This window comes from Lepeophtheirus salmonis, chromosome 5, assembly GCF_016086655.4.
Source record: "Lepeophtheirus salmonis chromosome 5, UVic_Lsal_1.4, whole genome shotgun sequence".
Classification (NCBI taxonomy): domain Eukaryota; kingdom Metazoa; phylum Arthropoda; class Copepoda; order Siphonostomatoida; family Caligidae; genus Lepeophtheirus; species Lepeophtheirus salmonis.
In genome coordinates, this window is record NC_052135.2 from 65,699,389 (window position 1) to 65,714,161 (window position 14,773).

At 30.3% G+C, this 14,773-nt stretch overlaps 1 protein-coding gene across 1 annotated transcript; it reads left to right on the forward strand.

Moving 5' to 3' along the window:
• The first annotated feature begins 2,180 nt into the window (after nucleotides 1-2,180).
• Nucleotides 2,181-3,858, forward strand: LOC121118531 (phosphatidylserine decarboxylase proenzyme, mitochondrial). Its single transcript, XM_040713112.2, has 3 exons — nucleotides 2,181-2,612; nucleotides 3,073-3,346; nucleotides 3,414-3,858. The coding sequence occupies exons 1-3, from the start codon at nucleotides 2,301-2,303 to the stop codon at nucleotides 3,710-3,712; spliced, it is 885 nt and encodes a 294-aa protein (XP_040569046.1). The 5' UTR covers nucleotides 2,181-2,300; the 3' UTR covers nucleotides 3,713-3,858.
• The last annotated feature ends 10,915 nt before the right edge of the window (nucleotides 3,859-14,773 follow it).

Consider the following 14,773-nt stretch of genomic DNA (forward strand, 5'->3'; position numbering starts at 1 on the left):
TATTACTATTTTATTATATGTATGGTTTGGTCTGGAAGCTGTACCGTCAATTTACTATCATCATATTTTGTTCATCCTTTTATTTCGTAGGAGCTGGCATATTATTATAATGGCTAATATCCGAGAAGATACACGTTTGGTACTTTTTTATCCTTTAACTCAAAATAAAAAGATTGTTTAAACGTATAATGGAGACTACAAAATGTTATCATTAACACTATTCTTGTAAAATGGGCTCATTATAGGGTTTACAATATTAAAAAATTAAAGATCATTATTTCATTGATCAACCAAATTAGAATTAATAATAATCCTTGTGCTAATTATATTGATTTTCAATTATTAAGATATATAATTTGAGACTACATTTTAAAACAAAATATGATAAGAATATAATACATAAATTATAATTAAGAACCAGAACGGCAACGTGTCTACTGGATCAGGGATTCTCAACCTTTTTTAGTGATGTACCACTTGTAAAAGATTTATGTAAGCCAAGTTTCTATTTTTTTTTTTGCAGGGGGGGGGAGAATTTTTTTAAATTTCAAAATATAAAATTTTTTTCGAAGAAAAAATCAAAAATCCATTCTCAAAAAATTTAACACATCCATAATCTATTCTCAAAAAATTCAAAATCCACAACTGTTCACAAAAAAATTAAATTTTTCTCTAAAAATTTTCCCAAAAAAAATTCAAATATTACACTTTTTAGGGAAAAATTTAAAAATCCAAAGCTATTCAAAGTAAATTAAATTTCAAATATTACATTTTTTAGAGAAAAATTTAAAAATCCAAAGCTGTTCAAAGAAAATTAAATTTCGAATATTAAATTTTTTGAAAAAAATAATCTAATATTAAATTGTCTAGAAAATAAACACCATTCCTTAATTTGGGGGGTTACAGCCCCTCCATCCCAGCCCTACGAACGCCTCTGAGTTATGGTCCACTTGTAAAATTTTCTTTCAAAATCTCAAGTACTCCTTGGAGTGCCTCCAAGTATCCCAAGGGGTACGCGTACCCCCATTTGAGAATCGCTGTGCAAGATGAAAGGATGGAGCAACAGAACAGAAGAAACAATTACATTAATGCAATAGTAAAGTATTGAAAGTTTATGTGTTTAACTTTAATAATTTTTTAAATTGTGCTTCTATAAAGATCTTTATTAATTATTGTTTAGTTATCCATGACATTATTACTAAATGATTATGAATAAGTACTGCTTTTAAATAAAAATATTTATTTTACGCAAATAAAAGTTAAGTTTATAATGTATTTCATGAAAATATTATAATGATTGTCCTCAGAATAAAACTACCTTGCAATATGTCTATCTTACATATTGTGAGTGCAATTTTATGTTATCGACTCTCCCTTGATGAAAAAGTCGGATCCTGGAATAAGTTGATGCCAACTCCTTGATCAATACAAAAATGTGATTGTTCGTTGGGTTTCCATTAAACATGGAAGTATTTTTTTAGCAATCTTATTTTCCATTAATCAGATCTAATAATTGATTAATTAAAATTATAATATCTACATTTTATGATTTTTTAGTTCATTATCGATATCAAATTTTATGTTTTGATCCCCATTACTGTGTGGGAATTATGTAACAATGAGCCTCAAAGTAACTTGAACATATAATTGGCAATTTCAAAGTTCAAGGATTTAAATTTGGCCGACTGGTGTTTCGGATCCACTCTCTAAAGACTAAATCAAATAATGACAAAAAAAATTATTTATAGTTGAGATGTCAGATTAATTATAATTTGTTTATATAATACTAATTAGTAATTAATGATGAATTTATGTTTTTAAGGGACTCATCCTTATTTTTTATTACGAGATTAATATTTGCAGTTAAACGCAGAGCAAATAGGGATTTCGATCTTTTAGATCACGATAATAATAATATAAAAAATATTATATTGCGCGACTCATAAGTAATTATTGTTACTTATTATTATTAATAATAGAATAACTAATAACTATAGCTACCCTTGCTATTTGTATATTGTCATTGGGCTCTACTAATTTACTACTCCTTATTGAAAATGTGTCACAATCTACTATGTAGGTCGGTAGACACAATCTTCCCGTCCCTCCCTGAACAAGCACCGACCTAACAAGCAGCGCTTGTTTATCTTTTTAAAAGAGGTGACGTCATACATTAATGTTTACAAATAAACATGTGAGTAAAGTTAGAAAAATACAATGTTACTTAAACAAAATAAGTGATTTAACGAATTGTGAATCTTATCAATATTATTATTATATATAATAAATATTGCTTAAAAATGAGAAAAATAGGTGGTATTCTTGGTGGCTTAGGAACATATTTTATGTGGCAACATTATAATGAAAAGGAACCAGGAACGTTTCGCGGTTTTTCAAGGGCAATGGGAAGAATTGCCGATGCAGAAATTCCTATTTGGGCTAGGGAGCCCATATTTAAAACCTATTCAAGATTTTATAACTGTAACTTAGATGAAGTAAAGAGTGAACTTCAGGAATTTAGCTCTTTTAGTAATTTTTTTAGAAGAGAGCTAAAAGAAGGAACTAGACCCGTTTGCCCAGAGTCCCCTTTGGTGTCTCCTTGCGATGGAAAGGTGACGGAGGATCCTTGATTATGTGAGGAATAAACATAAACGAAAATGATTTTATTCATTGAAAGATAAAATTCAGCTCTATTAGATCAAATTTCCTACGAAAGCACAAGACATTTATTTAATATTAAATAAAGAGTACATACTTTATTTTGAATCCTTTATTTACTCATCAAATTAACTGCCCCTTTTGCAATTTGGCATTAAATGTGAGGATGAATCAATTTCTCTATTCTTATTTAAAGGGATATTTTTAACTAAGTAATCATAGGAACCCAGAATAGGTTAATCAAAAAACGTGTTAATAAAAATTAAACAACATTAACTGAAGAATAAGGATCTGTAGGGCAATCAATTTTGAATTCTGAAGGGGGAGAATATGACTTCTTTTGTGTTTGTTTCTTACATATATATTTGTAATACAAATATTTCAATTATAATTCGTCCATTTTTCTAAAAAAAGGTACTTCATGTGGCAAAGTATATGGACTCAGGCTTCTCTGTTAAAGGAATTTCATTCTCCATCAAATCATTCCTTGGAATACAAACTGTACCTAAAACGGTGTATATTTGTACAATATACCTATCACCAGGAGATTATCACAGATTTCACTCCCCGGCGAATTGGAACATTAAATCACGAACTCATTTTTCGGGGTATCTGCTCTCAGTTAATCCCTTTCTGCTAAAGTTCATAAAAAACTTATTCTGTCTCAACGAAAGAGTGATTTATATGGGTAGGTTGAGATTACTTATAAGCATTTCCCTTTTTACATTCTATGCAACTATATATATATATATTAGGAGATTGGACTTATGGCTTCTTTTCAATGACACCCGTTGGTGCAACTAACGTGGGATCTATAAGAGTTGGAATTGATCCCGAATTAACCACGAATCAAACTGCACATAAAATCGGTGCTGTTAATAAAAAGGATTTCGAAGAAATACATTCTGTAGTAAAAGGAGAGCTTTTTGGAGAGTTTAATTTGGGATCGACGATTGTTCTATTATTTGAAGGACCAAGTAATCTTGAATTATGTATCCATGAGGGGGATACGGTCAAAACTGGACAACCCATATTACATAAAAACTTTTGTTAAAGTTGTGATTCATTTGCTTTCATTAATCATTATTTATCATAGTCATTAAATCATTATACAAAGAATGTATAGTGTTTTGCAATTTTGTTTGTTTGCGTGAATATAAGATTTTCATAATACTGATAAAAAAGTGAAATAAGTATCCATATATATTTCTAAAATTATTTATATAACGTCGTTCCTTCAGAAATAGTAACATCTATGTTTAGCTAAGAATTATAACTTTTTTTACGCTATTTCAAGAGAAAAAAACTTTAATATTGTATACGTTCTCAATTTAACATTTTTGAAATTGATACATTTCAAATAACTATTAATAGTACCAATTTTAAGCATAATAGAATGAAAGTTATAGTTCTTCAATTAGCTGGAATGATGCGGTAGTATTTTAAAATGATTGAATGTGCGTTTGAATTTTTATATTCAGGACAATATTATATTGTGTCGTTAGTAGGGTATAATTTTTTTCAAGACCCTGCTCTACTACATATCCGGCATTCGAGCACATCGTAGAAGTTGGTTAACGAACTAGCAAATTTGAAAGACCGGAGATGGTAGAAACACACCATTTTTTTCGATTCACTAACTAATTAGTTATGAATTTAGTATGTCTCATTTGATACCCACCATTCTATAGAAATATAAAATTGGCTCCAAACTTTCTCTATGATTACTTTGGAAGATGTATAATTGAGGTAATGAACTATTTTTGTATGATATAATTAATTGTTTTTGCAATATCGCTAAATCTATTGTCCCTCTTCTGAACAATATAAATATAATAATCTGGGGTATACATATATTTTCTCTTCAATCCTAGAATCCAGGAACATTGGGGAAAACTAGTTTTAGAGGCTAACAAGAAATAAGTTCATCAGTACAAAAGCTAAATAAAAAAATGGGATTCCATGTCAATATTCGGTTTTTTTTTTTTTTTTACATACACTAAAAATGCTTACGATTTACATCCTAGTTATGACTTTTACTATATTATAATGCTATTTTGATCCAATTTTTATGAAATTCTGTTGAAAAAGTCCTAGGTTTACATGAAAAACTCGTTATCTATGCATAGGGGTAATTATGTGATTTCTGTTTCACAGTGGAGGAAATAAATATTTGATCTCTTACAGATTTTTTAATTTTGCCAACTAGGCCCTTTGCTATAATATGTCCCTCTAACTAGAGTACATTCTTTACACTTAACCAAACCTCTTGGCATAGATTGTCTTTAAATAAGCTCTTTCTACCTTATAGAGCCCTTGGTATGTAACTTCCTTTAGGGACCCTAAATATAAAATAACCCACCCCCGCTGTGCAACCTAGGATTAAGGAACCCCTAAACCAAGATAAGCTCGAATTAATTACCCAATTCAACCTTCACTTAACCTAATCAATCTCTAACCCAAGATTAAATTAATAAATTTAAGTAATCTCGCTAATCATAAACAAGAAGCAATCTAAATTTTCTATAGGATTGAGGTCCTGGGACTGGTTAGGCCACCTGATGATCTTAATGTCCTTCATGAGCCACTCCTTTGTTCCATGGCCGTATTTTTGGGTAATTGCTCTGGAAGACCCATTTTTAGTTCCCTGGCCTGAGGTTAGAAGGTTTTCGCCCAAGATTTCCCAGTATTATGTACTGTCCATTCTCCCTTCGATACTGTGAACTCAACCTTTCCCCTTAGCAGAGAAACTCCTCATGCTTGAAGGCGGGAATGGTGTTCTTGAGATTATACTCAGCATTTCTCTTCCTCCAAACAGTATTTTTTTTTCTCATATAATGTCTATTACTGTTAAAATAGACCTACCATTAAAATTATAGACCATTCTTTTCTTTGCCAGTGGGCAAACTTACAATGTCGGTAAGGGATCAAATACTTATTTTTACCACTGTATATGCCTATATATAATATTTACTTAATATTAGTAATAAGTATTGGATCATTGTTTCAATAAATTTTCTATTCATAATGGATACATTATTTAGTACATATTCTTGGAAATGTTTTTATTCTTAAAATGGAACATTATAAATCCTTTTACGACGTACACAGGGGTTAAGTATTAAAATTCAAAGATACAATCTATTACAATTTCAATGTCTATAAGAAAACTCAATAGTACATGCATACAATTGTTTTGAATTAAAGTCATAGTAACCGTACAAGGTAACCACAATTTCACTTTTAGTCTCTAAACGAATCATACTATAATCGGTTAGGCCAATATATTTGTATATGTGTGAAGAGAAAGGTTATGGAAACGCCCAATAAACACTTGTTCTTATACCTATATTGTATATTAGGGGATCCTTATTTTTTTCAAATAGTTTTTTATTTGTGAGCCGCTGTATTTTGGTAGATATTTGAACAAAGATTGTTTAAGTAATTTTTGTTTGGAAACATCTTTTGCTAAAACTCTTAAATATTAATTTAGATTTGTATTAATTTATAACTGAGGCAGCATGATTTAATATATTTTATTACTCAATTCAGACTATCGGCACAACCAAATCTACTGAATCTTATAGGCATTTAGTACTCTAAGTAATAATCAAATTCGTTGAGTATGGAAAATTATCATTAAACGCTATTTTTGATGAAAATTTATTTCTGGGTATGACCTATTGCATGAAATCCATGCAAATTGCTACTAAAATAACTAAACTTTTTAAAAGTAAATAAGGATTTTTTTATTTGTTAAACAATGAAATTATAAAATAGTAATGCAACCTCTCCCATAAATTAATGTGAATTATAAAATGATATTTAAGAGTTTCTGTAAAAGATTTTTTGAAAGAAAAGTTATTATCAATGTTTGTTCTAATGTCTGCCAAAATCCCGTTGCTCACAAGGAAAATATCATTTAAAAAAATAAGGATCGCCCTAATTTATAAACACTCATACTTTGTTACTAAAGGGGGGGGGGGTTAATACTCACCACATCTACCGCGCGTGTACACATATAATTTTATATAAATTAGATTTTTGTAAGATATACATGGTAGGGCTGCAAGACGAGTGTTAATTAATGTTTATTTTCCCATTACTAAGAAAAGGTTTAGTGGTTATTTTTTAATATTCTGTTTCCACCGTCCTTTTTATAAAACAAACTATACTAATCATTTAGTCATTTCCTCATCATGAACGAGCAACAAGCAAAAAGGCAACGTATCTCAGATCTCCTAGATGCTGGAGTAATTGATCAAGATTACGGACATTGTTAAGTGTTCTAGGAGCCTAGTTTCTAAGTTAGGCAAAAAAAAAAAAAAAAGACCTCTCCCGGAAATCAGAAAGTGGAGGGGATAATTTAAAGAGGGATAGGAAGTTTTTGTTATGTTTAGAGAATAATTTAAAGAAAAATCTCACTAAGTCGATGAATCGCCTCGTCAATGACTTCTCTGTTGCTCCTAGGACCATCAGGAGGTCTATAAAGCACTACTTGGGATTAGTTTCTTTAACAAGGATCCCACACCACTTTCTGACAGAGGGCATGAAAGCCAGGAGGCTCGAGAGATGCAAGAAAATCTTGACATGAATCAAGACAAATGGATCAATTGTCAAAATTTTCTCGGACAAGAAGATTTTCAGAGTTGATCAATTCCACAACGGGCAGAACGACCACTGGCTTGCGGAAACAAAAGAAGAGGTCCAATTGGTTTACCACACCAAATATCCTGCCCAAAAAATGGTCCTTGGCGTTGTGGCCTCTGATGGAAAGAAGATACCTCCGTTCTTTTTCAAGGCTGGATAAAAAATCGGCACAGGAGCCCTACTATAACGAGCTTAGGTTTAGCATCTTCCCATGGCTGAAGACCAACTACCCAGAGGGTAACTAGATGTGGACTCGGGGTGGCAGCCCTTCTCACACGTCCGCCAAGTGGCAAAAGTTCTGCACAGATAACATGACTCCATTCTGGTCCAAAGAGAAATGCCCCTCTTCATCACCAGATTTGAACCTACTGGACTTTTCTATATGGGCCACTTTGGAGTGGAAAACCAACAGGACCTCACATACAAATGTGGACTCACTAAAGTACTCCATAGTGGCTGCATGGGACAACGTGTCAGAGGAGTTTGTCATCAACTCTTGCATGGCCTTCAGGCGACGTGTAAAGCCTATGAATGATAATGAAGGTGGCCATATCGAGGGAAAAAAGTTTTGCAAAAGTCTTGTCTACATGTTTTGTTAACATTCTTTTTTTGATTACTTATTGAAAATGTAAAATTATTGATGTATTTCTAAATCCACTCTCGTGTCCACGCTTACCCTGTATGTATATATTCTATTTCATGGGCTCATAGCGTATCTATGCATTTGTATGACAAATGTATAGCAACGCTTTTAATAAAATATGAAATTAATACAGTAGACTTATTTAATGTCTACTTTTATATACCTATATATCCACTTATACGTGTACACGCACGGTAGATGTGGTAACCCGCCTGTACATATCAAATATAAGAACAATATACACTTAAATAGTCAATTTTTAATCATTGTACATATCTGACTACCCACCTAATATATTAATTGTATCACACATGAAATGCTACAATCTAATACCTTTTAATAAAAGTAATGGAAAATCAATTTTTAATATAATAACATATGTTACAGATTATAAAAAAATACCCCCCAGGTTTAGCCTTAATTGTAAATATCCGTTCAAAGGCTTGATTTCTTCTTTAAATGAGAAAAAACATAGATTATTCAAAAAATAAATCGCATAATCATGAATTCAGACGAAGGGGAAAAGTTCTTATACTGCAGGCTCCACGCACCGTTTTTGAAAGTGGAGTGAAAAGAATCCTATAGAGCATTTTCACTGACGTCATAAATTGCATCATAGTTCAAGGAGATGTCATCTTGGGGGTTAAAATTTGATATTTTTACTACATAAAATGGACAAATTTCCAACAAACCCTGATAAAACTCCATCCAATGGATGTAAGAATAAAAAAAGACTAAACACCTCCATTGGATACGTCTTCTTGATGCGAATGATAAACACTTAAATTTGAATTAAATCAAAGTAATATTGAACGAAAATCAGGAGCATGACTAGTTATCATCATTTGAGGGCCTTACTCCCAAAAATTATCAACACCGTAATTTTAATAGGTGTATTATATATTTAATATGTTAGTATTATAAATTTCTATAGAACCTTAGACCACCTTAAAATTTAAGAATAAGTAGAGACTAGAGTTTCTCATTTCCCAGGAAACAAATTTGTAAATAAAGATATCCCAAGAAATATATAATATTTATTAGTACTACGGCGAACATACTATCTTTAAGATAGCCTATCAAAAATTAAAAAGATTTCATTTAATATTTAGTTTGTTTATGTTAAAATTCTAAACTAAAACGAGGTACAATAGGTACATTTCTATTGAAAAAACCCCTTGTATACAACATTTTTTTTGGTTTTCTGTGATGTAAATATAATCAAACCTGCACCCCCTTTTGACCCTCTTGAAAATCCAACATAAAATTAACCATGTGAAAATACTTATTTTGGTAAATATAAAGCAATTTTTTCAAATGTTTGCGATTTAATTATTGTCATTGCTAGCTTACCATGTTCCTTCTTCAAACATAATAAAGATTGAAGATGCATACTAAGATTAACTCGCTAGTTCTCTTCTTCCTTCATATACCTAATTCCATTGTTTAATTCATATTCAATATACGTTCCCCTTTTCTGTTTCTAATATTTTTTTTTTTTTTTTTTTTTTTTGGTGCATTTTCGAATTTACAACCCATACATTAAAAGAAACTTAGAGACACGGTGAATCGATCTTGTTTTATAAAAAAAAAATCAACTTATTAGCAAATAAACAAACTTGCCTTCCAGAGCCCAGGAATCTGGATTGCTAAGAATAAAACATAGCCTTACGTGTGGAATTTAAAATTCTAAACAACTTTTATTTTATGTTTCAAGTCTGTATCTGTCTCTGTTTTTGAAATAGATTCGTTTTTTTCATTGTTTTTTAAAGTGGGAAGCCTTCATTTGATTTATTAAAATTAAATTCGGTCCCGAAATGGTCTTTCAAATAGAATCTATCTATTTCTTACTGTTTCATCGTCACTATAAATATTTTCCACTTATGGTGCAATTTTTGGGCCCCCCAAACAGTTCATCCGGATAATTTGTTGATGGAATACCCATTTAAAGCAGACTCAATTTTGAAAAAAACAAAAACAATCTAGTTTGTTTTTGTGTTGATTTGGTATTTGGACTGTTATTTAATTCATGATTCATAAAAGTAACGCTTAAATTACGTTCCTCTTTTTTTTCAAATCTAATTTCCCACTTCCAATCACTCCATATTTTTCACTACATAATTAAATTATTGCTCTACTCTTTGGTCATCTGCTATTTTTAATAATTATTTATAGATAAGTAATGATTGCTTATCACGATATTTTATAAATATGCAATAATTATACTTTTATACTAACATAGTCATAAAATATATGCTATTGTGGTCAATAAATTTATAAAAGTGAAGAAATTCAAAAAGTACAAGCATAATTTATTTTTTATACTAATTAAAATGGAGCATTATTTGTTATTTCACATAAAATAAATTTGATTGTGATTTTCTTTAGTAATAAAAAGCAACAATAAAAAATAATTTTTATAGATCAAAAAGTTTTATTTTTGTTATATAGTGATAAAATACTTTTAAAGTTTTATTTTACAGAGTTTTAAAAATCACATCACATTGGTGACGCACCAAATTGTCCATACTTCGGCATTTTGAACGCACCCTAATTTTTTTATTTCACTTTAAATAACTTTTCATTGAGAGATTTTAGAGAAATAGTTATTTTATAAAAAAGATGTTAAATGTAATTACCAATATATCTTATGTTATAGTTGTGGATAATTAATTGATTGTATAGTTAGTTATTGGTGATTCTACAAAAGTGTTAAAATGATGTTTTTTTCCGGAATACATCCAGTTTAAATTCCCCAATTTGGACAAATGACATCAATTAATAACTCTTGTACGAAACCCGATTTGATAACACCAATTTTAGCCCTCTAGCAGCTGTGACTAGAGGGAGAAGGAAATATATAAAAACAAAGGCAAAAATTACGCCGATGCTTATCTTGAATTCTACTTTGAGTCCCACAAGGACGTACAATTATAACTCCACACAAATTGTCAAAGTTACTCTCCGTCTTTTATGAGCACACATAAATGTTCAATCCGATTGATATATTATTGGATGTAGTAGAAAACTTTTTTTGTAACAGAACCTTAAAAAAAATGTTTAGATTATTTTGCTACATAACACAATATTACAAACTAAAATCCAAAACTCAAGGGTTTTCAAGACGATATTTGATCAAATTCATCCTAAAAAGGAGCTCAGAACACAGAGCTGGATTACGGGACAGATCTGAAATTTTCATTTTTGAAAATTTCCTAATAATAGGTCATTTAAGATATTAAATTTTATTCAAGTCGGATGAAAAAATGCAAAAAAATTTAAATTTTCCATGGAAATACCCTTTTACAATATACAATACAGTTAAAAATAAATTAACTATTAATATGGGGAAAATCCTATTTTTCATTTATTTTTCTATTTTTATCCTCCTAATCGATAAAAAAAAAAGGTATAAATATAGCAATTATTAGTCATATTACTTTGATTTAACTTTCATAGCAATGTTAATCATTTGCATCAAGTAGAACTCAACACAGTTTTTTTATTTCTTATGTCCATTTCGATGGAGTTTTTATCCAGATTTATTGGAAATTTGTGCATTTTTTTGTAGTAAAAATATGAGCCCCCAAGATGGCGTTGCCTTCAAATATGATTCTAATTATGACGTGTGTGAAAATGGTCTTTAGGAGCTGAGTAGAAATTAATTACATTTATCAACTATTAACACGATTAAATGTTGTCTCTGGACAATGAACTATTAATTTAGGCTCAAATAACCGTTCATGTAGATAAACAACTTGTTCTCCCCCCCCCCTTCTTAAATTACTCCTTACAGATGCATACTAAACAGTGTTTTTTAATTTCACAAACTGTTATCATTATTTTTCAATTCTTGAAAAGAGAAAATCTAAGTACATATTAAATATTAATCAATCACTAGTCAATACCGGAATCATAGTTTGTTATTGGGGGGGGGGAGGGTTATTGAGTGGGTGAATCACCAATTAAAAGACCTATAAATACAACTATTTAGTGTTGGATTGGTCGTAGAACTGATTTCTTATCAGACTCCTATCTCCCCTTTCAGTATTTTTTTTTATCAGTCCGATCTTTGTTACCATGTATCGTTCGAAAGGACTAAGGCTTTTCCATATGTCTTGCAAATCAGCGGAACCTGGTCGCCTCATCGACGTTCTCAAGAACAAAGCTACCATTAACCTCAACAGGTTACTGGACGAGCTTCAGCATTATTTTCCGGACTTTAAAAGCGACAATTCAATGATGCAGTTCACATGGGATCCCTTCAGCTTTCAGGATGATGACTTCCCAAAAGAAGCAAAATACATCAAATACCAGTTTTTTGACTTGGTGCGTGACTCAGCAACAAAGGCTGATTTTAAGGAGAAAGGCCTGAAGGAATTCTGGGCTACTACTATGTATGGATCGTATCATCGCGCTGCTGTGGAGGTACTCACACTAATGGTTGCATTTCCCTCCACGTGCCAGTGGAAGTCGGCGCTTTCGAGCATGGTTGATATCATAATCAAATTTGTGAAAACTTCCTGACTGAACTTGAATCTGATTTGCGCAGCACCATTTGAAAAGTGGAACCGAACATTTAGGCACTCGTCAAGGCAAAAAAAATGTAAAAGTCTCATTAACCTGTTTGCATCTTGCGTTGCATTTTTTTTTTTTTTGTACTTTTTTTTTGTGGGCGAAATAAATAGAAAAAAAAAACGTACCGGATCTCCTCATATATATTTTATTTCCATGTGATAACTGTTAATCAAAAATATGATATACGCAAAAAAAAAAAAAAAAAAAAAAATATTAAGGGCCGTAAAATGGCACAGAAAAATAAAGTGTAAATTTATGAACTACATATAAACTGCATGTGTTAAAATCGAATTTTGGCAAAGACCGATGCTATAGGGGGAAATTGAGAGTTGTCTTACTAAAAAGTGGGGAATTGGGGAAAGAGGTTAAGAACCCCTGCTCTAAATGGACTCAAATTTTAGTTCTGTATTTTATTTATGAAAATTAAAAGAAATTATTTCTGGTTTATTTTATAACAAATCCAATTTGAATTATTCAAAACTTAAAACAGAATACGTCATTTCAGCAAGAATGTATCTTTCACGACATTTCATTATAGTTAATTAGTTAACTTGCACCTTTTGTTTTTACATAAGGCAAGAATATGAGTAGAACTGGTCAAAAGTGGACTGGCGTCATTACACATATGTGACCCACATTTTTATACTAGTTGAGAAGCCTCTGTTTTTGTCTTGTATTTCACATTATATAATCTGCAAAAGTGGAGAAGCTTAAATACTTTTAACCTTCGCAACAAAGTTATGTTTTTACCTTTGTTTGTTAGTCCCTGGGATTATGGCAAAGGTTGTAGATCGATTTTAAACAAACTTCGTACGACGATTATATATATATGATCACATTAATAGGCCATTAAATTTTGAGCCGATTCAGTCAAAGTAACACAAACTATTATTTTTATAATTGGTCAACTTAAATAATTTTGGGAAACATTCAGGGCTAACTTTATTTGACAATTTCTAGAAAAGATCAATTATTGACTACATATTTCCGCTCATTTATATAAATTTGTTTTACTGTTTCTGCATCTAATGAGATAATATATAAAATATATCTTTGTCAAGTAAATTTTTGGAACACCTATACTTTTCTCAAAATCCACTGTACTTTCAAAATTATCACTTAATATGATCTTATTTGCATGTGATAATGTGAATTCTATCAGATAATAATTGTTATTCAAAGATATTTGAGATTGAGAGAGTATTTTCTAAAGGCGGTCAATTATTTAAGGATAGATGTCAAGAGTTTAAAAGATTAAAAATTAGAAAAAAATATCTTTTGTCAATGAATTAAATATTTCATAGTTAAAACATTGGATTTTTTTAAAATTCTAATGCTAATTTTAGATCTTTGAGTTTGATTTATTATTGTACCTTATTTCTATTCATTTTTTAGAATGAATATTGGGAAATTAATTGCAATCATAAAGAGTTGTCAAATTCAAATACTCCTATACGAACGAAAAAATTAGAGCCTTTCATTTTTAATTGTACGGGAGTGTGCTAGAGATTTTTTAAGCGGACTAATGCTCTGCTGAGATCAATCATCTTTTCAGTGATCACTCCAATTGTTTTGGAGAAGATTAGACAAAATCTCTGTCAAGAAATTCAAATAACTCCATTCCTATTCAATAAATATAGGAGATATTGACATCACTGAAAGCCGGCTGCAAAAGGGTAAATGATAAAGTAACTTATCCAGGGGTGTCCGCAAGATAATATTTGGGGGGTTGCTGGATTTTTGATTTTCTGTGAAAAAAATTCCAAAAATAATAATTTTTTTGGAAAAAAATATATGAAAAATTTTTCTGAAAAAAAAATTGAAAAAGTAAAAATTTTTGGAAAAAAATTGAAAAAATTCATTGCTATTCTCAAAAAATTTAAAAAATTCAGAGATGTTTACAACAAATCAAATTTTTTGGGAAAAAATTTCTAAGATTAAATTTCAAATATAATTATTTTATTTTTAAATATTAAATTTTTTGGAAAATTATCTTAAAGATCCATAGCTATTCTCAATAAATTAAATTTTTTGGATAAAAATTTCAAAGATTAAGTTTCAAATATGAAATTTTTTATAGAAAAATTTAAAAAATCTATAGCTATTCACAGACAATTAAATTTTTTGGAAAAAAATTTGAAAAATTAAATTAAATTTCAAATATGACATTTTCTAGTAAGAATCAAAAATTTCTTAATTTAGGGTGGGGGCTACATCCCCTCCAGCCCTCCTCCTACGGACGCC

Excerpts from the sequence above, each read along its gene's own strand:
- LOC121118531 (XM_040713112.2), top strand. The coding sequence starts at position 2,301 with ATGAGAAAAATAGGTGGTATTCTTGGTGGCTTAGGAACATATTTTATG. Across the intron at positions 2,613-3,072 it reads TGTCTCCTTGCGATGGAAAG|GTACTTCATGTGGCAAAGTA; the intron begins GTGACGGAGGAT and ends TTCTAAAAAAAG. Across the intron at positions 3,347-3,413 it reads CGAAAGAGTGATTTATATGG|GAGATTGGACTTATGGCTTC; the intron begins GTAGGTTGAGAT and ends TATATATATTAG.